The following is a 22,630-nucleotide window of genomic DNA, read 5'->3' on the forward strand; positions in this document are numbered from 1 at the left end:
GAAGATTATTTAAATCTATTATCTTATTAATTTTTTACATTTTATCAGACAAGTTTTTTTTGTATTACTATCTTTGATTACAATATTCATAAAAACCCTCAGAAAATTAAAACGCAAAGTGCTTTTAAATTTTCTTCTGAATTATCAACTATTTTTAAAATATAATAAATTAATTACGCAAAATGAGTCAGAAATTACTATTAAAAAGAAAATAATTCAATTTTCTCAAGTAAATTTGTAACAAAAACATTTTTAAAGGTTAAGGTAAGATTTGTAGAGTATTTTTGATGAAAAATATCTATATTTTAATTAAGTTCTCCTATAAATATTTGTATTTTTAAAAATTTAGATAAATAACTATTATGACTAATCAAAAGATAAATTTAAAATTAAAGATTTATGATTAATCATTTTTATTAGGCATACAAATTAAAATGACAAATTTCAATGAAATGCTTTCAGTAAAGAAATTAATAAAAATTAAGATTATAGTTTAAAAATAATTCTACATCACTTAAAGATCACTTAAAGGTGAAATATATGTTAAATAAAATGTAAGTATGATTTAAATTTGAAAGAAATAAAAAAAGCTAAATATATATTTTTTTCTGAATAGTTTTTCCTGAATTTTAATTAAATTTTTATTATTTCTTGTTTTAACAGAATTCAAAGGTGTTTTGATATATTAATAGATATTCTTTAATTAGGGAATAGCTAATCTTTACCTATTTAAAAAAAAGATGAATTTATTTTTTTAATCCTTCCTAATATCATCAGAATTTTTATCAGCTATATATTATAAGTGATCAGATTGACTATTAAGTTATAAGAAATTAAAAAGACTTAATAGGTTGAAATTAGATCCATTTAAACCACAAAATCTTTTATAAAATATAAAAGGAATAAATTTGAATTTACAATTATAAAAGTATTATTTACAAGTATGTAATAGATAAATTTAGAAATTTATTTTAATTTTATTTAAATTATTTGAGTAAGATTTATTTAGATTTGGAAAATTAATTTCATTCGTTTATTATTTTATAAATATTTTTGCGATAAAATATTAAATTTTGTATTTCTTGCTAAGAAAATTTGATAGAAGATTTAAATGCTTAAATTTTATAAAATTATTTTGAGAAAATATTTTTATTATTTAATATTAGATAGATGAAAGGTAGATTTTTCAGTTTCTGATTTTTAACTATTTTTATGAGTTCCAATCAATTATTTTTTGTTTACTAATTATAATTTTGGTTGTATCAAGAAATAAATTTTTATTAGTTTTATCTATCTCTCTAACTAAATTAAGCAGTAGCTTATTGACTTTTTAATATATCATTCAGCTATGAGTTGTTGTTATTATTGTTATAAACCTATGAATAAAACATGGAATCTTATGAGGAATTCCTATTAAATTTTTTATTATAATCAAGGTTTAAGTCTCTCTAGCTTTTTTATGTTTGGAATCCGTTCACAAGAGCCTGATGAGGAGAAGTAATTTCACTTTTTAAAGTTTTTAATTCGTTTGTAGATATAACTTTGTTTTTAATATCAGAGTAGAGATTTTCATTTTCACTGATTCTTCTCACTAAAACCTATTAAAGTTAAGCTTTACTTTTATAAGCTTATGCTTTAGGCCTAAAATCTATAATATGGGCTGAGTTAATTCGATTTAAACTTTTATTTGAATTGTCATTTTAAGATTTATAACTATTTTTATTGGAATTTTTAAAATTTTTTACTTAAATAAAATATTTTACTATTTTTTTTCGTCATCTTCTTAGTCACAATTTACTTTATATTGTGATAAATTTAATTAACTCTGCAAATTTATACTTAATGTTAAGTCTTTTTATTTTATTGAATCAGAGAATCTCTCTTGAGTTTGATCTGCAATAGCAGCCTGATCATTTATAAAAAAAAATATATCAATTATATAATTCTAGCCTTGATTCAATTATAAATAAGAGGAGAGTGTTTAATAAATTTATTTTAAAATATTTTAAGGAAGAATAAATTACTCTGTCTATAGAATGGCTACTATTTTTACCATTCACAAGTATCGATTTAAGGGGTGTTTTCTCTCCTGTATTTACTGCATTTATTGAAACATTATTGCTAATAAAAAAAAAGTAATTTTTAATATAGTCTTCTGATAAAAAAATTAGAATTTACCTAAATTATATTTTCTTTTTTGATTTAGGAGTGTTTGCTTAAGATTAAAATGGTTTGGTTAATTTAGAATTGCTATTTGAAAGATTACTGGATTAAAATTTTTCTTTTGAACGAGATTTAATAGTTTAATTTGTTCCTATGCATTATTTTATTTATTGATGCAAGGAAGAGTAGCTTATACTTTATTTTGTATTTTATATTAGTTGCATATCCCTTATACTTTATTCTTAAGTGCTTAGCTTTGAAAAGGGAGAAGTATCTAAATGAAATGAGGATTTGCGCTCTTTTAGCTCAGTTCTTTCTAAATGCCCAATTTATTCGTTTAAATCTTACAAATTTTAAATTAATTACTGCTTTTATAGACTTATTTCTTATTAAACAATTTTTTATTTTTCCAATTATTTTTAAATTATTTGCTTGCTTTAAAGCTTCACATAAGATAAGTTTTTTTACTTGGAAGAAGTTTGGTCTAATTATTATATATTTGCTTACTAAAATTTTTTAGCTGCTTATTTATCTTAATCTGAGTCGAAGGCTTATGTACTAGAATCAGACTCTTGTTTTTTGAAATTTTAGAGATTTTTATGATAGTCTTGATTCGCAGAATAAAAATTATGGTCTAAATTTTTCATTTATTATTTTTCAATTGGCGAAACGTCTGTAGAATTAATTTCTTGGTTGCCTTTATGTTATGAAATGAGACTGTTATATATTTTAGCATAAGATAGCATGTTTGATTGAGGTCTATCAGAATTAGATTTTAGAAATAGAGTCTTGTTGCTATTATAATTTAGTTAATTATTTTATTGTTGCTTTTTGAGACTGTTAATACTACATATTTCATTATTAGTACCTTATTGAGCATTATTAGAAATAGAATTATTTGAAGATTAAGAAAAAAATAGAGCTTATTCATTTTGGTTTTAGTTTTCATTTGCTATTTCGCTTGGTCTTTAAGTTTTTAAGTACCCTCTTTTTGGTGAAGATTACTATGATTAAACATTAGATAATTATATTAAGTTTATAGAATAAGGTCTGCTAGGCTAACTTTCGTACTAGCAAACACTGTTTGATCTTATTAAATTTTATGAAAGATTGCTGCTACTACTCATGTTATTGGTTTATTATTTTTTTGTGTTTTTTGTTATCTATGCTGACATTCTTTTGCTATTTATCAAGTTATTTTTACTCCCATTTTGTAAAAGTTATCCAAATTCCTAATCACAGTCAATTTGTTTCTTTTACTAATGTTGTGAAGAAGTAATTTTAGAAGGAGTTTTATTTTTATTTGAAGGAGTGATGCTATGTGAGCTATTAGAAACTCCTATTCTCTCTGAAACAACTAATTCTCTTTACTTATCTACCTTCCCATTTTGAATGAAATTATTTTTTTATACAAATACAGTACTAAAATTGCCCTAATTTATAGAATTAGCACTCATTTTACTATCTCGTTTATTGCTGGTATTGAATTCGTTTTATTTTTACTTTTAAATTTATTTATTGTATTAGTTAAGTAAAGCATAATTTGTTTTTAATTTAGAATCTTTATTATTGCAATTATTTGAAGATAAATCTGCCTTAGATCTGTTAGATTTGCTACCATTTTCTCTATCAGAGTTAATTTAATTCCTTTTCTATTCAGATGAAATATTTACAGGTATTTTCTATATGAACTTTTCATTGTAAATAATAAATTTTTTTTCTACTGATGAAATATTTGCAGAGCTAACTCTTTCTTAACTATTTTCTTATTTCTACTTATTTGCATTTACGTATCCAGGATTTATATAGACTTTTTATTCAGTTTACTGTTGATTGTTATCTAAAAGTGAAGATGCCCTTATCAAATTTTTTATACATTATTGCTATTAAGATTAAGATTGGCTATTATTTGAGCGGTTTTTACCAACGGAAGAACTTCTCTCTTTCTATATACTTGAATTCAATGAATTTTGGTTTTAAGATTTTTTTCTTTAAGTACTATTTGAACTATTTCTCTTAATCTATGTCATTAAATTTTCGAACAGCTCTTTCTTTCTTTTATTTAACAAAATAAATAAATCATTTTAAATATTCTTAAATCAATAAATAAATAGCCCACTAATTCAAATTATTCACATTTTATATTGTTTTTTTATTTAAATTTTTTAATTATCATTTTTTTTTTTAGCAATAACATTTGCTTGGAACTTTAAAAAAATATTCATCTTATTTCTATTAAAATAAATATAAATTTTGTTTTTTTTGATATGAATCTTAATTTATAGTATAATATATTATTTTTTAATACCTGTTCTCAAACAATACTGCTGCCTCCTCTTCATTCAACTTGCTAAGTCTTACAAAATTATCTTACTTTTAAGAAACTTACAACCAAGTATTATTATTCCCATCTTCTATTTAAGTTCGCTAAATTACCTAAGATTTTATGAGATTATTTTTCAAGCTTAAGTCTCCATCAGCTTAATTTTCCTCCTACTAAACTCTATTCCTTGTTAAAAAAATAAATTTTTAAAATTGAATTTATTAGTGAGTTGGTACAATCTAATAAATAAGTATTATTAAAGATATTAATAGTTACTAATGCTTGACTGCGATCATACTCTTAGTAGATTTTTTGTCTTCTAATAAGTTTATAATAAATAATAAAAAATTAAATAACTTTATGACAGAATAAGAAAATATTTTAAAAAATAAATATAAAAGCAATTATTTTTATATAAAATACATGTTAACATACGAATCCAGATTGACCTAGAGATTAAATTCTGTTAGTGTTTTTAATTTTGTAGAAAATAATTATTTTGCAGTTTTCTTGTTACTACTATTATTATTAATTACTTCTATTAAATATTTCTTTCTTTGTAATTTGATTGATTCTTTTTTATTTTATTTTTTTTCATTTAGTTTTTCAATGAAAACTTCTTTTACACACATGCACAGATATATAAATAAGCAAGTCATTTTTTCGTATTATTAGAAACTCAAAAAAAAAAATATTGTTTTACAATACAAGACAACATTTATCTAATAGCAAATTTTTATAAATGCAATTTCAAAATAATAAGATATTTGCTATCCATCAATCTCCTTCCTAAAAAAGAAGACAAATATTAATAAATTTAATAATGTATATTATATGTTTTGTAAATAATATTCTATGGTTATTTCATCACTAAAAAATTTATCCAAAAAGAAGTAATTAGTATTCCTTACTAATTCAATAAATTTAACCATAAATACTTAAAATATTTAAAGAATTAAATCCATTAGATAAACTGTAATTATTTTTACTAATTTGATGAATTAATAAAATAAGTGATTGATTAATCTATTTTAATTCTAGATATTTTTATAAATTTAAAAATAATGCATACTAATTATCTTAATTTACTTTAAAATTATTCAGTATTTTACAATTTTAATTTAAAAATATGGAATAATTTTATACCAATCAAAATTTATTTAAGATGAATGTATGACTAATTGCATTTATTTAAATGTTGTTTTTCAGTTAGAGTTGTTAAAATCCAACCTATACTATTTTCAAACAAAAAGAAAAACCAGTAAACACTAAAATTTATATGTTCAATGGTTTAATTTATTACCATAATTCCTTAACGAAATCTAAATAAAATTTATGGAAAACTATTTAAAAGTAGCAAACCAATTAATTATTATTTTTTCATAAAATTATTTAAATCTAAAATAATTTTAATGTTTAAAAAGTTAAATGTTTCCATATTGTAAAGAATATAAATAGACTTTTAAAATCTTGATAAGAAAGTATTTTATAAATAAATATACGACCTTGCAAATAGAAAGTGATATTTAGACAAAAATAGAACAACGAAAGCTTTAATTTAATTGATATATTGAATTAATATCTACTGATGAAATAATTTGTATTGATTATTAAATAAATACTTAAAACCATATATATTTATAGTTTTAGTAACTATAAAATTTTTTGAAGTTTAAAGTTTCTTGTTTTAATTAAATTAATGAATGTTTTCATATCACAAATAATTATATAATTTCTTTCAACAAGAAAAAATTAACAATATATAAAAAGAATATTACTTATTTTACACCAAAAATAGCAGAAGAATAGTATTTATTGATGAGTAAAGTTATAGAAAACTATGTCTTAAAAGAGGTTATAGGAAGTGGATAGTATGGAAAAGTTTTTAAATCTACCCATTAAAAGACAGGATAAGTCTTTGCAGTAAAAGTTATAAAGTTAGAGAAATTCAAAAGCGTACCAAAGCTCCATGAGTTTACCAATAATGAAATTCAAACACTAACAAAACTCAATAATCCTAACGTTATCACCTTCATAGAAATGCTTCGTACTTCTAACAATGTATACCTTGTTTATGAATTTTGTAATGGTGGAACATTAGAAGATATTATCAAAAAGAAAAAGTTTTTGAATGAAAAAGAAGCTCTAGTTATTTTTTAACAGATATTAAATGCGTTTAAGTCACTTTTTAAAGAAAATATTCTTCATAGAGACTTAAAGCCCTCAAATATATTGCTTCATGATGGAATTATTAAAGTTGCTGACTTTGGTTTTTGCAAAACCCTACTCTCTCCTTAGGATTTAACTTAAACTATGGTTGGCTCTCCTATTTACATGGCTCCTGAAATCCTTAAAGGAAATAATTACAATATTAAGGCAGATATATGGTCTATGGGTGTTGTGTTGTTTGAAATGCTATTTGGATTTTGTCCTTATGAAGATAAAACTATTGCCCGTCTTATTGGGTAAATTGATACTAAATTGCTTTAAATACCTAAGAGCATAAATCCTATATCCTCTAAAGTTGAAGAATTACTTTATAAAATGTTAACGGTCGATCCTGCTAAGCGTATTGAATGGAATACATTGCTTAACTATCCTTTATTTGAAAAATCGCCTATCCTAAACCAACCTTCAGTAAATATTTAAATTATGATTAAAATTGAACTTTTGTAATAAAGCCATTAAAGATAGATTTACATTTTTACCCATCAACTGTAATTTATCTATAAATAATAGTTCATTAATCAAATCTAATTTTATTTTAAAAATTAACTCAGCTAAGTAGCGATAATTTTAAAAATAATTCTTTATCAATTTTTCAATTTAAGATATTAGTTTAAAATTTAATTTTAATTTGTTTAAATTAAATAATTTTACTAATTTTAAAATAAAAGTTGAATATTTAGACTTAGCAACCCCAGTTGCAACAACAACAATCAGTTAATAGTCCATTGATCGCTAATTAAAATCTTTAAAACTTTGGTAATAAGCCTTTTACAGCTGCAAACACCATTGGAATACAGCAAGGATAGTAACCTTAACAGTAGCAACAGCAACAGTAATTAATACAAAATAATGCTAATGCAAAGAAAAAAAATGATGTTTTGGATTAAATATAAGCATCTAAGTTTTAGTAAGTTAAAAATTTTGTGAACATTCGTAACAAAATCCTTTATCAAGTGAAGGCTCTCAATAATATTTTAGAGATAAATGTTGAGGAACAAGCTCCAATTCTCAGTTTTATGCTGATGAAGAATGTTTCAAACTAGACGGAAAACTTGAGATCTTAGATTAGCTAGTACTGCATTTAAGAATAAGAAAATCAATAAGTTTAGTAGTTCTCATAGATAGTTTCAAAAGAAATAGATTTTGTTTAAAATTGCTTAGATTCATTTAAAGAAGAAATAGACAAGCTTATTCAGTATAATATTTACTTCTCTAGCAATATAAATTTGAAAAAAGAATAGACATCTATTGGTGTTGACTATGAATATTTTAAGCTTTGCTTAATTAAATACATAGAAGCTATTAAAAATAAGTATGGATTGAATGATTTATCTTAAATTTCTACAAGTACCTCTCTCCTGAAATATGCATAACACCTAAATGAAATTCTTAATTGCTTTTTAATTGATGATTATTTTGAGAACTAACTTGACCCTAAGTATAATGATCTTGATAATTAAAGCAAAACTTCAGATATGACCTCTATAACTCCTATAATTTAATATAAAATTGATTTAGCTAAATCCAAACCAAAGCCTAGTGATAAATTTTATCTTTACGGATGATTAAAACCTTCTGAAATTACTAACAAATAAACTTGCTTTATTGCTAAAATCTGAATTTAATAATCAACCACTAACCAATAACTGAATTAAATAAATATAAATTAAAATTTGTCAGTCAAAAATTTTAAAAGCTTGTTTTAATATTTACTACTTTAAGATAATAAATTAATTCGTTTAAATATTTATTTATGTATTAGCATTAAATTTACATTTTAAAATATTTGAAAGTAATTAAATTATTTTATCATATTATTTTTTTATTAAAATTCATTTTATTTTTTATTTGATTAATCATTGTTTATTCACAATTCTAATGCATGCAATTATTTAAAGGTAATTTTTTGATATTATAACTTTGCTAAAAAAATCAAAATAAATAATTTGTTTTTTTATAACCTGATTAATAATATTTGAAAACATTCCCATTCAATTAAGATGTTTAACCGTAAAAATATGAAAACATCATTTAATTTGATATTTAGTTTTTTTTCCAAAATAATAATAAAGGAATATTTCATTTTTTTACAAATTAAGCAATTCACATCAATTTTTTTGGTGAAGAAAATAATCAATTTATTTTTTAAGATATTCATTCATTTTTATCTTCTGTTAAAAATAATTATTTTTCTAAGTAGATTACTAATAGAGTTTGATTTTTTAATCGAAATATTATATAAAAAAAATAGTTATAAATACACATAAATCTTTTTCATAAAGTTAGAAAGCACAAGTTATTTAATATAAAATTTTTGTTATAAAAAACAAATACATTTTATTTTATCAACATTTTATTGTGTTTTTTATGAGATGATTTAAAAATTTTTTATGTCTGAGTAGAAAAATGAATATAAAATTAAAATCATTAGAAAATATATTAGAGAAGAAAGTATCTTAATACTTCTTCAGATTCTAAAGTTTATTTTCTATTGACATTAAAATTTGATAAATTAATAGAAATAGCCACGATAAATATCCATTAAGAATGAAAAGCATTTAACTCAAAAATTCATATCAGTTTTAAGTAGAAATTTATAAAGTTTACTATTAAATTATGAAAACAAAAAAGAATAATTTTATCAATAAAATATTCTTTTATTTTATTTTAGGCTAAAATCAATGATTTAAATAAAAAAAGAACAAGTAAACATGTTAATAGATGAATGTAAGTAAGTATCTTAGTTTTGGGTTCTGCTAATATTAGTTTTTATTTTCTATTGCTTGTAGAGAAACTTTAGAATGAACCACTAAGGTATTATTTACAATAACTTGAATGCGTCGAATTATAATAATTGTATCTTAGAAGTACTTTTAAATGATGAAATGAAATAAATTCTTATTTGTTTATTTTTTTTTTTAAATTAGTTATTTATTTATCTGCTCTAAATAAATCTTTAAATAATTAATAACTAACTCTTAAAAACAAAAATCCATTACATCTAAAAGTTAATTTGAAATTATCTATTTACTAATAAATATAATAGTAGGAATAAGTAATACAAACAAAATAGATAAATAGCCGATAAAGTTCCATAAATGTTTGGAAAGTCTAAAGAAGAAGAAGAATTAGAAAAGAAGAGATTTATTATAAGCAATGTAAGTCTTATATTATTTTGCATTCCATATATCTTCCACTTGGGATAAATAGAAATAGGATACTAAGTTTCTGATTATCAAACATATTTGTGGTTTGGTGCTCTTGCTTATGGTGTTGTGACTTATGGCTACGTTTGCGATCGTATCCATGACTTATTTATGTTTGTGATAATTTTTACTATTTAGTTACACTCAGCTATTTTCTTCTTCCTATAAAATATCTTCAAATTAAGTTATTACTAAAAGATAGTCATGACTGCTTACTTGTCATCTATTTGTCTTTTTATGAATTTGATGATTCGTGAGTACAATAGGACTAAGAAAGAAAAGAAAGAAAAAAAGACTCTTGTCTAAACAAAGCTGGTTTATTTCGTGAATTAGTGCTCTGGTACGATATTTGCTCAAATATTATTTATTGTGCTTAAAGTTATCGATGTTCAAAATTTTAAAGTGCTGCTACAGTTTAACATCATAGAATTTATTATATATATTGCTTTTAGCTGTTTAAGCGTATTTGGTTTACTGTCTGGAATCTACATAATAATTTTTAAAAAAGATAAGCTAAAAAAAAATACATACAACAGGCAGTAGCACTGGTTCTATTTCACAGGTCTGAATGCCTTCTTTTGCTTTGTTTTTTTGAAGTGGAGTGAATATGTAATTTACGAATAGTATATATTAGTGCTTACATTTTGTTATATCTTTATGTGTACTTTGGAGAAGTAGTGCGAAACTTGGTTCTTTGTAATAAGTATTATACTTGTCCTAGGATAGATTGCTATATAAGTATTGTTTTAGTTGCAATTCCATGACATTTGGATACATATATGTTCTGGAATTAATGATCTTATTTTTATTTATTAGATTTATTTCAAAATTGATGAATATTACCACAATACTTACAAAAAAAGAAATTCACTCCAAGCTTTATTGAAATGAACATTGATATTTTTTCGAAAAACAAATATTTGAATTCAAAATTTGTTTCATACAAAATAATTTGTAAAAATACATTTTTTGCTTGAATTTGTTGTTAATTATTTCATAAAATGTTTGAATTTGAAGTAGAATTTTATTTTTATCTCTATGTTATTGTTTTACCACTTGAATGAAATGGAATTGTATTTTGGATTTAAAATATTATATGTGTCATTCCTTACAAAAGAATGTTACACATGTTAAATTCTATTTTACAGTAAATTATATTTCAGTTATGAAATATGATATAAATTTATGCTTAAAACATTATTAAGAACTATTTTTACACTGTAAATTAAATTTTTATTTTACTCTCTTAGGTGGTTTTGAAATAAATTATAATTACTGAAGCTAAAATAATAAGTATTTTTTAGAAATTAAACATGAATCGTTAAATGTAAGATTACAAAAATATATACTATTACCTGCCATTTAAATACTTTTGCTATTAAATTAGAAATTTTTAATATGAATCATCTATGAAATCTATATCAGCTCGATTGTTATAAACACTGAGTGAAGAAACATTAAATTTATTTAGAAATGAGCAAATTTTTTAAGCAAAAAGTAAAGTATAAATAAGAAACTTTATAATAAAAATACTATTACTACAATATCTCTTAATTTTTTTTGGAATTTTATTTACTCAGTGTCTATGTAACTCTAATATTATGTTTTTATAATTCTAAATAGGGGGTATGGTTTAATAAATTTTATTTTCTATCCTTAATTGCTAAAGATTTTCCACACAGACAATTAATTAGCGAATTAATATTAAAAATCTTAAATTAATAATTAAAATTAATCTGCTTGCTTGAAAGGTAACTATTATACTTCTAATAGCAAAGAGATAAATAAATTATTAAATCTTTCAAAATGCATATCAATTAAAATAATTTGTTATTAATTTATTTATTTGCTTGTTTGCTTGTTTATTGCATTTCAAATTTAAGATTATTTAAATTTAATAAAATCTAAGTAGGCATTTGTAAAAATAAGAATAATAAAAAAAGATTCTAGTTATTGAAAATACACAGAAGAAATGAGTGAAGATGATTATTGGTCAGAAATATGGAAATCAGCTAAGGCAAATATTTGCTTATTAGCATTTATGATTCCTTTCCTTCTACACATGCTTGAAATCAAGGTTTAGTTTTCGTTTACAGACTACAAATCTTATCTTTGGTCATTTTTTGTAATCTATGTATCAGTCACCTACGGGTATGTCTGTGATCACTTAGAAGGATTAATTATATTTGCCCTGTTGTTTACTGTTTAAGTGCATTCAGCTATCTTCTTCTTTTAGTAAACTATTTTCCCCCTCACTGATCTCTAGAAAGTAGTTATGACTTTTTATTTAGTATCTATCTGTCTTTTTATGAATATCATGATTCGAGAGTATAGATTAAAGAAAAAAAATAGTAAAGTAGTACAAAAAAAGCTATTGTTTTTTGTAAACTAATGTTCAGGAACTGTATTTGCATAAATTCTATTCTTGGAACTAGGAGTCATCGATTTCAGTAATTATGGTAAAATCTTGAATGAGTACCCTTGGGATTTAGCTACCTACATTATATTTAACCTTTTGAGTCTTTTTGGTTTTATAGTAGGTATTTATCAAATGTTCTCTAAAATGAAGAAATTGTCTAAAAACACTTATTAATTATAAAGACACTGGTTCTACTTCACAAGTCTACTGGCTTGTGTTTGCTTTTTAATATTAAAGTGGGAAATAGCTACAATACCTGAATTATTTATTTTACTAAGTACTTATTTCTATATCTTTATTGTTATATTTTCTTGGTAGAGCTAGAAGTGGTTTTTAGTAATAAGTATAGTGCAAGGTATTACAGAAATCGTTATTTCATTTAAGTTCCACGGAGATATTGACGATCCTTGGATTCGTATCTGCTCATCTATTAATTAAATGTTCTTTACCAGATCTTTAGCTTGGCTCTTTATTAAAGTTTACACGTACTTCCATGGCGAGCTTGATGAAAAACAAAAGGAAGTAGTCGGAGTCTTCTTTGATATGTGAAAAGCATTAATCATTAAAATTTTCTAAAATTTTTGTTTAAAGATTTTTATATCCCATGAAAAGTAAATTAGTAATTCTAATTCAAATTAAAAAGCAATAAACTTATATTTTAAAATGAAACAATCAATTTATATTATTTGACAATTTTAAAAATAAATAGATTTTTTTTCTTGTTAAAATTTAAATTTTTAAATTATAAATAATAGTTGTCTATATAAATTATTTTTGTTAGTTTGTTTGTTAAAATTTTATTTTATTTAGTTAATGTTTTTTTATTTTACAAAACACTGCTTCTATTAAGTTTAATAATTTTAGCATTGATATATTAATAGTAAAACATGATAAATATTTTAAATTAATATAAACTGTGTTTTAAATAATCTTTTTTGAAGTATTTGATAAAAAAACTCAAATAAAAGTTATTTAAAAATATATTTATCATAAATTTTTATATCTAACTATTAATTAATATTCTTAAAAAAAATTTGTAAAATAAAAGAAAATGAAAATAAAGAACAATTTATCTTAGTTTATTTATTGTATTGTTCATAAAATACTTTCAAATAAAATAAGTTTAAATTATCATGCGTCAATTTGAATACATATTAAGACTAAAAATTTTATTTTGGGGAAAATATTTTAATTGAATTTATTTTGTTATGTCTTTTCAGATAAATATTTAGCTAGCTTTTTCAGTTTTTATAAAAAAGGAACGATTATCCCATTTATTTATTTAGAATATTGAAGGTTTGATAATAATTTTGTTTATAATTATTATAATAATAATAAATTGTGTATATGTAAAAAATTGAATATTTCTTATAATAAAAATAAATTAATTTTAAAATATAAGTTAAAATTTAATAAGTAGAAATCTTATTGTTTTAAAATAACTAACGTTAAATAATAATTTAGAAAAATCAACAAATAATTAGTTATCAGATAAACTTTAAGCTTATTTCTTTATTAAAAGTAGAAATTAAGAAGTTAAAATCAAAAAAATAGCTATTATTTTATAATTACAAAAAACATCATTATTAATTTGATAATAAATGCACATTACTTAAGTCAACAAAAATCTTCTGCCTTAGTTTTTATAAACTCAGCATGATGAAGAGCATAGATATTAATCGCCTAGAAGAGTTACTTTGAGTTAAACACCACCAACTTCCTTAACACCTAAAAGAAGCATACAAATATTAGGAGCTAACCCAATTTCTTTTGGTTCAACTACTTCTAAGTCAATTAAATCCACAATAATAAATGGAAGTCCATATTCAAATTAGCTAGATAATACATTAACGAAAAGTGTGTAGATTTTGAAACCTATCTCTAATCCTATTCCTATAGTAAGAGAAACTATAGTGATGAATCAAGCACATGATGAGTAGAACTAAAAATTAATAAGCAATTTACTCAGTGAATTGGACTTATATAAAAATAAATGCACTCATATGGTACCAAAAATTTTAATTCTTTTTTAATATGTATTACTGTGTGATTTTACAGATTTTTTTTTATACTAGAAAATTCATTTAATTCACTTTATAATATAGGAACATCATTTATACACAATTACAACAGAATTATAAAACTTAAAATAAACTCAATCTTAGATAGACTAGCTCCTTTTGGATAATGACAGAGTTAACGATGCTTTAGAAGAAAAAATAAAAGAAGTTAATTTATGGAAACAAAAGTATGAAATAGAAATAACTAACAATTAGAAATCAGATTTTATTTTTACAGATGATAGGCTTTAATAGCTGCTGAAATAAAAAGAAGATGAAATAGCTTCACTTGGTCACTAAATTATAAATTTTGAGCAAGAAATATAATAACTTTACACAACAATATAGACAAAAGATGAAATTATCAACACTCTTTCTTAAAATCTAAGCGATACTAAAAGAATAGAAGATGAAGTAGTTAAAAAAAGTAAAATCATTTGGAAAAAGTAAATTTTTTAATATTTTTTGGTATTTTTTTTTTAGAAAATAGATTGATCAATTTTTTTACATTCTTGATAAATATTAAAAAGAAAAGAGAATGAATTTGTTGATGAAATAAACGAGTAGCAAATATAGCTTAATAATGCTGCTGAGGAAAGAGAGAAATGGAGATTTAAATATCTTGAAGCAGAGAAGCAAAGAGGAGAGCTTAGAGTGTAGTATGAAACGCTAAAATAAGAAGCAATATCTGTCAAATAAGAAAATGAGAGATATAATTAAGCTCTTAAATAAAAATAATAAGACTTTGAAAAGTTGTAAAGTGCTTCTTTTGCAATACAATAATAGCTTGATGAAAAAAATAATTAAATAAAAGAGTACTAATATAAATATGAGAATGTTGAATAGAAAGCTAAAGATAGCGAAGAATTGAGGACAAAGACTTACTAGTAATAAAACTAAATAGAATAGCTTAAAAAAAGCATTTTTATAGCTGAAGAGTAGCTCAAAGATTCTTCTATGGTTTAATCTGAAAATGCTAAACTTTCACAAGTAAGATTTTATTTAATTTTCAAAAAATATAATTTTTTTTAAATTAGAAATTAAGCTAACTTGAGAGATAAAGCTAGGAATAAAATAATGAGCTTTTATTGTTAAATGAAAAAATCGAATTCTATAAAGTTGTAGAACAAGAAAAAGATGTTCTTACTCAAAGAATAAATAATTTATAAAGTCAGTTTGAAAAATAAAGAGAATAGATCTAGTCTTTAGAAAGTGAAAACTAGCTACTCTAAGAAGAAAATAGATCTATTTCTGATCAACTAAGAAGCTCAAATGAAGAAAATACAAAACTAAAAGAAATAGAAAATACCAATATTTCTTGTAAAATTTATTAAATGCTTTTCTTAAGATTTTAACAACATTTATAACTAGAAATCGAAGATCTACAAAATAAAATTCTTAACCTTTAACTTGAAATGGAAGTAGATAAAAGTGAAAAAAAGAACTTAAAAAATTAAATTATTCATCTAAATGAAAGGATGTCATAGAAAGATAAGATTATTGAAGAAATGAATAAACTTAATGAAAAAATTGTAATTTATTCCATCATTTTTATTTTAATAAAATAAATGCTATAAAAAGGATTAAGAAATATAAAGAAATGAGAGATTAGTTCAAGAGATAGTTAGTTAAAATAAATTGCTTGACTAAAAGAGTGTAGAGTACGAATAGCTGAAGATGAAAAATCAAAATTTCAAAGAATAATTATTGTTTAAAAATGAATAGGTTTAGTAATTAAAGAGCGATTAATTGATTTACTAAAAAGAAATAGAGAGACTAACTAATTCTCTTTCTATGAAAAACAACTAAATTGAGATTCTTAGTTTATAAATGTAAGAATTATAGTTAAAATCATAAGAGCTGCAAAGTGATTAATATGACAGAAATGATTAGATAGTCCTTTTTACTAAGGAAATTGATAGATTGAATGGATCTTTACAAAAAAGGATGAAAGAAATAGAGCTTCTTAGATAAAAACAAATATTCAGCAAAGGTTTAGATAGTATTGATTTTAAAATAAACTCCCCAAACGTTTACAACAGCTACGCCTATGATGATGGATCTGATTCTCCTTGTGATAGGAAAATCAGTGAAGTTTAGTTCTAGGAAATTCACAGTGAAACTCTGATGACAAATTTAAAATCTCAAAATGAAATTCTCCAGAAGCAACTAGCGATATTTGAAAAAGAAATCTAAAAGAAAGATTGCTTGATAGATTAAAAATAAAAAGAGTATGAATTAATAAAGTAAAAAATGTTAGAAATTAATGAGAGAATAGAAAACATGTACTCCTAAGAAGATTAAAATAAAGCTTTAGAAATCCAAATATACTAACTTAGAAAAGAAAAGTAGTAACTACTCAATGAATTAGAAAACATCAAATATTAGCTTTCTGAATATTCACATTTAGGATATAAAGTCTAAGATTTATAGTATTAATTAGTAATATCAAGAATCCTTTTAGAATCTTAGTCTAATCAATTAAAATATTGTAGCAAATGAAATTTAAAAACCTAATTTAATATTTTCATAATTTATTAAATCTAATAGATGACAAATATTTGTTTTTCAAAATCTCATGTTAAATAAGTAAGTGAACAAATAAATCTGATATATAAAATGATAATTCAATTTATTTAAGTTATTAAATGAATTTTTATTTTTTTAAATTAATTATTTATTTAGTTTTTATTCAATTATCTAAAATTATAAACTTATTTTTTTAAATTCATCATTTCTAATTTAGTGATTTTAAATTTTTTTAGAATAATTAAAACTGAAATCGAAAAATTATTCATGGTTATAAAATATTGGAATTAAATGTCAAAATTTTTAGTACATAATATTATTATCTAAATTTTTTGTTTTTATATTCTAGAAGATCTTTAAAATTGATAAATATTTCTATTAACTTAACTTAAAAATTTAATTAGAAGTAAGTAATTTTATTATTTTTATTATCAAAAAATAAATTAAAAATATCTTTCTAATAACTATACAAAAAAGTTTAGAATATATTCTTTGGCATTATAAATTAAGCGTTAATATTCTATTTATAAACAATCATTAATTTGTTATAAATAATTAATAAATTAAAAAAATAGATAAAATTGCAAACAATTTTTAATTTTGATTGAATTACATATAAACATTAAATAAAAAGTAAGCAAGTAAATTATAAATTATTGATTTATTTATGGAAAATTTTAAAATGTCTATTGTTATTAAATATATTGAATTTATTTAATCATTTGCTTGTTTGTTTGTTTGTTTGTTTTTGAATTTATATATATTCTTCTATTCAATTTTTTTCATTTTTAATTAAGCACTCCTTTATTTTTTTTTATAGTAAAGAGGAAAAACTATTTAGGAGCTATTTGATTTATCAAGCGTTTTGTTCTTATTCAAATTAATTATTTTATAAATTTATTATAATATTTTTTTATTTATTTTATTCCTCGTTTGCCTAGCTTTTCAATTTAGGAATATACCATGAAGTAAAATATTTTGAAGGTTTTATGCATTAGCAATACGATTTTATGTTTTACCATATTCCTTTGTTAAAAGGACTTCCAAAATGTTCAGGCCATTCTTTTAAATAAGATATCTTTTCCCATCTTGCATTTTCCCCTATTAAATATTTGAAATAAAATTTAATATGATTTGTAAACATTAATGTATTTTTTTATAAATTATTACATGTTGTCAAATTTTCTACTGCCAAATATGTATGATAAATAAGTAGACTTCCTACCATCAGTAAAAAGAAACCAAGGAGAACTATATCAATAGCCCACATTACTATATTTATTTCAGAATTAGACACAATAGATTTAATTACCTATTTGAAATTTTAGATTTTAAATAAGGATTAATAACTAATTATATTACAAATGTTATTGCGATTGCTAACTCTGTAAATTATATACTAAGAAACCACCAAAAATTGCATCTGTTTTTCTCTCCTACACAATTTCCAATCCATGGACAGTGATGGTCATAGGTTGCTACACATCTATTACAGAACTTACAGTGCTTAGATCTGATTTTTTGCTCAATATGGCAACTTAAACAATGCCTAATTTCTACAAATTATGCTTCATTTGGGTCATGGATTTCACTCATTATGTTTATTTCATGTAAATTTTAATGAATTTAAGGTGCTTCTTTATTTACATAAGAATTCATGTTATCATTTAAGCGGACTTGTAATTTTGTATGATCATTTATTGGAGAAAATAAAGAAAAGACATTGCTTTGTTCCTCGTTTTTCTTACTGAAGCTATAGAGCTTGTTGCTATATGAACTTCTCATATCTTAGTTATTTAGAATTTTGGCATTAAAGTCAATTGCTGTTTGAGGGTAATCCTATGAAAATAATAATAATTTATGACAAATTTATGTATGTAAACAAAAAAATATTCATAAATTGAATGGCTGAAAAACAAAATTACAATAACAGAATAATTTAATTTAGAATCATCTAATTTGCTGCATTATTAAATTTCTGATGTTTTGTTACTCAAGCTCGTGACAATGTTATTACAGATATTTTCATTAGTGAATATTGAATTGATAACATTGTTTTGTGTCAAAACATTATTAAAATTATTTGTAGTTATATGTTCGTTTGTCTTTGTTGTAGATTTAGTGCTGCCTTCTTGTGTGGTAATTTCATTTTTTATTTATTACTTTTACTGTATGCTTATTTCGAATGAATACATTTCTAATTATAATGAATGCCAATTTAAAATTAAAATAAAATTTTTATAATTAATTACCCTGCTTAGATTTTGCTGCATCTTCTTAAACAGTTTCTATTTTTACCACTTCATCTCCATCATCATCAAGTTATTTATCTGACAAAGGAGAAAATATGTCATTTTTTTTAGGATTTTTTTCATCACTATTTTATTTCGATTGAGGTAGAGACTTTATTTAAATTTCATTGTTTTCATTTTCTGTTTACATGCTTGGCTCACATTGCATTTCGATTTCCTCTTTTGATTTTTCAGGCGTTTTAATTTTTTCTTAGTCCTTTTTATAAAAAGTTTAATTAATAAAAACAATTAATCGTAAATATTTAAAAATACCTATTATTTTTATGAATCAGACTACTCATGTTCTTAGCTGTTTCCACTTATTGTATTAGGATCTGTGTTTTTCTATTATTAATAATTGGTTTTTTATATTTTAAGACAAGCTTAATAAATAATAAATATATTAAAATTGATCTAATATGCATTTTAAGAGTTTAGTGTAAGCTTTAAAAATTTTGATATAATTTTACATTTTTAGTTGGTTCTGAATCTATTTAAGCATTCTGCTATGCATTCAAATCAATATTTTTGTTAAACTTTCCACTTTATCTATTTGAAACGAATTCGAATTACTATTTATTTTTGTCTTCATTTCTTGAGCTCTATTATTTAATAAATGCAATTTAAAATTTATATAAATTTAAGCTCGAATTTTAGGCCTCAAAACTTACAGGTCTAACAGTTAAATATTTATTGATATAAAAAGAATTGTACCTGATCTTGAATTTGGTATGATATTTCAGGGATAGGTAAATAGCCAGGCTTTTTATATAGTTAAAGTATAATTAATAATTCATTTGTTTATTTGTTCTTTAATAGAAAAAAAATTTTTTTTTCTTCTATTTTTTTATAATGTTTTACATCTTTGCAGTGGACAATAAAGAAAGCAACGTTTGTGATACATACAACTAAAGCGAATAAATTTGAAATAAAGTTTTAATAATCAAAGAGTGAAGGTTCTAACTAATATGTCAAGTAGATTATGATAGACTCAAATGTAAGATAAACGAAAGGTGCCCAAGATACTTTTTAGATTAATAATGAGAAAAGAATTATTAAAAAAGAACCATTTGTAAGATAAAATAATAATATTATAAACATATTTACATCTCATAATCCAAAATATATTATCAAAGTAGGTAAAGATAAATTTTTTTGTAGGGAAAAATAACTCTAAGGTATTGCTTTATGGATAAAATAATTATAAATAGGATTTCAAATGAGCTATTTTTTTATTATCTATTTATTTATTTGTTGGTTGGTTATCAATTTATTTGTATTTTCAAAAAATCAATAATAAAATATGCTGAAAATAGTCTATATGTTTGTAGCTTTAATTTCAAGTTAATCAGATAAATTTTTTACTTCTTAATGTTATATATTTTACTTGCTTTACTTTCTTTATCAAGTAGATTTTGACTTTTGGGTTTTAATTAAATAATAATAACAAAAAATTTTCTAACAGAATAGCTAGTTAATTTTTTTACATTCGCAAATCAATTAATTAGTGAATTATAACATAATAGTTTTCTATTTCCTTCAAGATTTATCATTAATTGATAGATGTATATAATCAAGAATTGTTTACTTGATTTTTAGCCTTTTCATTTTTAAAGGATTTTATGGTTGTTAAGAATATAATTCCTAATCTCATAATTTTAATCTTAATAATAAAAATAAAATCTTTGTCCTTTATTTGATAAAATGCTATTAATTTTATCTAAAATTATTAAATGGTTTAAATTATTTCAAATTTGTAGATTTTATCATTTTATGATATTTATTTTACTTTTTTAAAATCGTTAAATGAAATTTCAATATAAGTTAGATTTAATTATTTTAAAATAGTATTATAATTCATATAAATTAGAAAAATAAATAAATTAATAAAAAGTTAGATTTGGTTGATATTTATTTTCATCAAAAATAAATTACTTATCAAAAAAATTAATTTTTAAAAATTATAAGTATTCTAAGTAAAATTAAAAATTTAGAATCATAATAAAAAAGGTATTATTTATAAAAAAAATGGAAATAGAATATAATAAAAAGTTATATTAAGCAGCCGAAGAAACTGATGTGAATATTTAACTTTTGTTATCTGATTTCTAAGAAATATTTGGTAAATTCAAATATTTATTTTGTAATAAATAATCTTATCATATTTTTTAAAGAAAAGGAAAAAGTATCTTAAAAATTAGATTAAATTTAGCTAAGCTTTAGTCATTTAAATGAAGTGAGTAAATCTATTCCTGGAGATCATTCTTATTAACTTAGAATTCAAGAATAAAAGAAAATAAGTACATTTTTCTTTGAAAAACAACTTTATTGTCAATTTATATAAATAATAAAGGTACTGAATGTAAAGAGTGTTTAAAATAGAAAATTGAAGAAATAAAATTGAAGATGGTAAAATTAACATTTAGCGAAAAAAATTTAATTAAAATCGGATAATGTTTTTATATATAATAGAAAAATTCAGATGAATTATTGAAAGAAGAAATGAATAAGCTATAAAAATTGAAATAGGAGAAAAAATAGTATGTAGAAGATTAAAAAAAAAAAGTAGATAAAGAATTTAGGCAAGAATTATTAAAATTTAATGGTTTATGAATGAAGAAGAACAAATAAACTGATACAAAATGAAAAAAATGATAACCCAAATGATTTTTATTTTAGTTAATATAAATTTATGCAAAAAGTTGGTTTCGATAGGCAATATGATATAATCGTTTTTGAAATTAAGATAATAATTAATTGATTGATTGGCGTATGTATTTTTTTTTTATTATTGTAAAGTCACGAAATCTATTTAACTCACTCAATTCATATCATTTTTGTAATTTATTGGTAATTATTTAAAAACAGAAAGAAAAAATAGTAATTTGCAAGACAGACATAAAAAGATATGTGCATCAAATAAATTGCTTATAATTAATAAAAATTTTAACTAAAAAATATATCTTTAAAATAATTATAATTATTTAGTAACTGAAATCATCGAAACTACCTCTTTTTCATTTTATTATTCTTAAATAGTATTGTAAAGGACATATTAAACAAAAAAAGTGGTTTTAATTATGAATAATTAACGATTTATGAGTTAAATAAATAAAGAGTTAGTATGATTTATGGTTACTATAAAAATAATAATTTATTTGGTTGTATGTATGTTCTTTCAAACAATATAATTACCCTTTATTATTGCTTTAGATTAATCCAAATTTTTCTATATTTTTACTTAGCTTGTTTTCATCAAGCCAAGATTGGTAAAATATATTTTATTTATTATTAAACCAATAAAATTTTTCAAATTTATTAAAGAATAGAATTCCTATTATTACATAATATGTAGTTTTAGTTAATTAAAATTTTTTTTTTCTTTTTTGATTTGAATAAATGAATTTTCT

General features: G+C 21.8%; 7 protein-coding genes across 7 annotated transcripts; 5 read left to right on the forward strand and 2 right to left on the reverse strand. All coding sequences in view use genetic code 6, as the record gives it.

Moving 5' to 3' along the window:
• Nucleotides 1-1,262: 1,262 nt before the first annotated feature.
• TTHERM_00047730 (hypothetical protein) lies at nt 1,263-5,084 on the reverse strand (the record flags this gene model as incomplete). The annotated part of the gene is made up of 7 exons (XM_001014768.2): nt 1,263-1,713; nt 1,764-1,906; nt 2,025-2,121; nt 2,179-4,218; nt 4,472-4,672; nt 4,763-4,805; nt 4,910-5,084. 7 exons carry the CDS (start codon nt 5,082-5,084, stop codon nt 1,263-1,265), a joined length of 3,150 nt encoding a protein of 1,049 aa, XP_001014768.2.
• Nucleotides 5,085-6,304: 1,220 nt separating this feature from the next.
• On the forward strand, nt 6,305-8,280 carry TTHERM_00047740 (Serine/Threonine kinase domain protein; the record flags this gene model as incomplete). The annotated part of the gene is made up of 2 exons (XM_001014769.2): nt 6,305-7,123; nt 7,384-8,280. The coding sequence occupies 2 exons, from the start codon at nt 6,305-6,307 to the stop codon at nt 8,278-8,280; spliced, it is 1,716 nt and encodes a 571-aa protein (XP_001014769.2).
• Nucleotides 8,281-9,813: 1,533 nt separating this feature from the next.
• TTHERM_00047750 (transmembrane protein, putative) lies at nt 9,814-10,812 on the forward strand (the record flags this gene model as incomplete). The annotated part of the gene is made up of 1 exon (XM_001014770.3): nt 9,814-10,812. The coding sequence occupies one exon, from the start codon at nt 9,814-9,816 to the stop codon at nt 10,810-10,812; it is 999 nt and encodes a 332-aa protein (XP_001014770.2).
• Nucleotides 10,813-11,893: 1,081 nt separating this feature from the next.
• TTHERM_000047754 (transmembrane protein, putative) lies at nt 11,894-12,889 on the forward strand (the record flags this gene model as incomplete). The annotated part of the gene is made up of 1 exon (XM_012797387.1): nt 11,894-12,889. The coding sequence occupies one exon, from the start codon at nt 11,894-11,896 to the stop codon at nt 12,887-12,889; it is 996 nt and encodes a 331-aa protein (XP_012652841.1).
• A 1,052-nt stretch (nt 12,890-13,941) lies between these two features.
• TTHERM_00048760 (hypothetical protein) lies at nt 13,942-16,902 on the forward strand (the record flags this gene model as incomplete). Its single annotated transcript, XM_001014772.2, has 6 exons — nt 13,942-14,346; nt 14,446-14,846; nt 14,931-15,390; nt 15,438-15,720; nt 15,772-15,932; nt 15,982-16,902. The coding sequence occupies 6 exons, from the start codon at nt 13,942-13,944 to the stop codon at nt 16,900-16,902; spliced, it is 2,631 nt and encodes an 876-aa protein (XP_001014772.2).
• An 883-nt stretch (nt 16,903-17,785) lies between these two features.
• On the reverse strand, nt 17,786-20,334 carry TTHERM_00048770 (DHHC zinc finger protein; the record flags this gene model as incomplete). The annotated part of the gene is made up of 10 exons (XM_001014773.3): nt 17,786-18,030; nt 18,100-18,241; nt 18,292-18,768; nt 18,855-19,126; nt 19,182-19,437; nt 19,494-19,565; nt 19,691-19,822; nt 19,935-19,982; nt 20,082-20,245; nt 20,328-20,334. The coding sequence occupies 10 exons, from the start codon at nt 20,332-20,334 to the stop codon at nt 17,786-17,788; spliced, it is 1,815 nt and encodes a 604-aa protein (XP_001014773.3).
• Nucleotides 20,335-21,248: 914 nt separating this feature from the next.
• TTHERM_00048780 (hypothetical protein) lies at nt 21,249-21,833 on the forward strand (the record flags this gene model as incomplete). The annotated part of the gene is made up of 4 exons (XM_001014774.2): nt 21,249-21,342; nt 21,395-21,520; nt 21,574-21,629; nt 21,693-21,833. 4 exons carry the CDS (start codon nt 21,249-21,251, stop codon nt 21,831-21,833), a joined length of 417 nt encoding a protein of 138 aa, XP_001014774.2.
• Nucleotides 21,834-22,630: the final 797 nt, after the last annotated feature.

This window comes from Tetrahymena thermophila (assembly GCF_000189635.1).
Source record: "Tetrahymena thermophila SB210 genomic scaffold scf_8254659, whole genome shotgun sequence".
NCBI lineage: Eukaryota > Ciliophora > Oligohymenophorea > Hymenostomatida > Tetrahymenidae > Tetrahymena > Tetrahymena thermophila.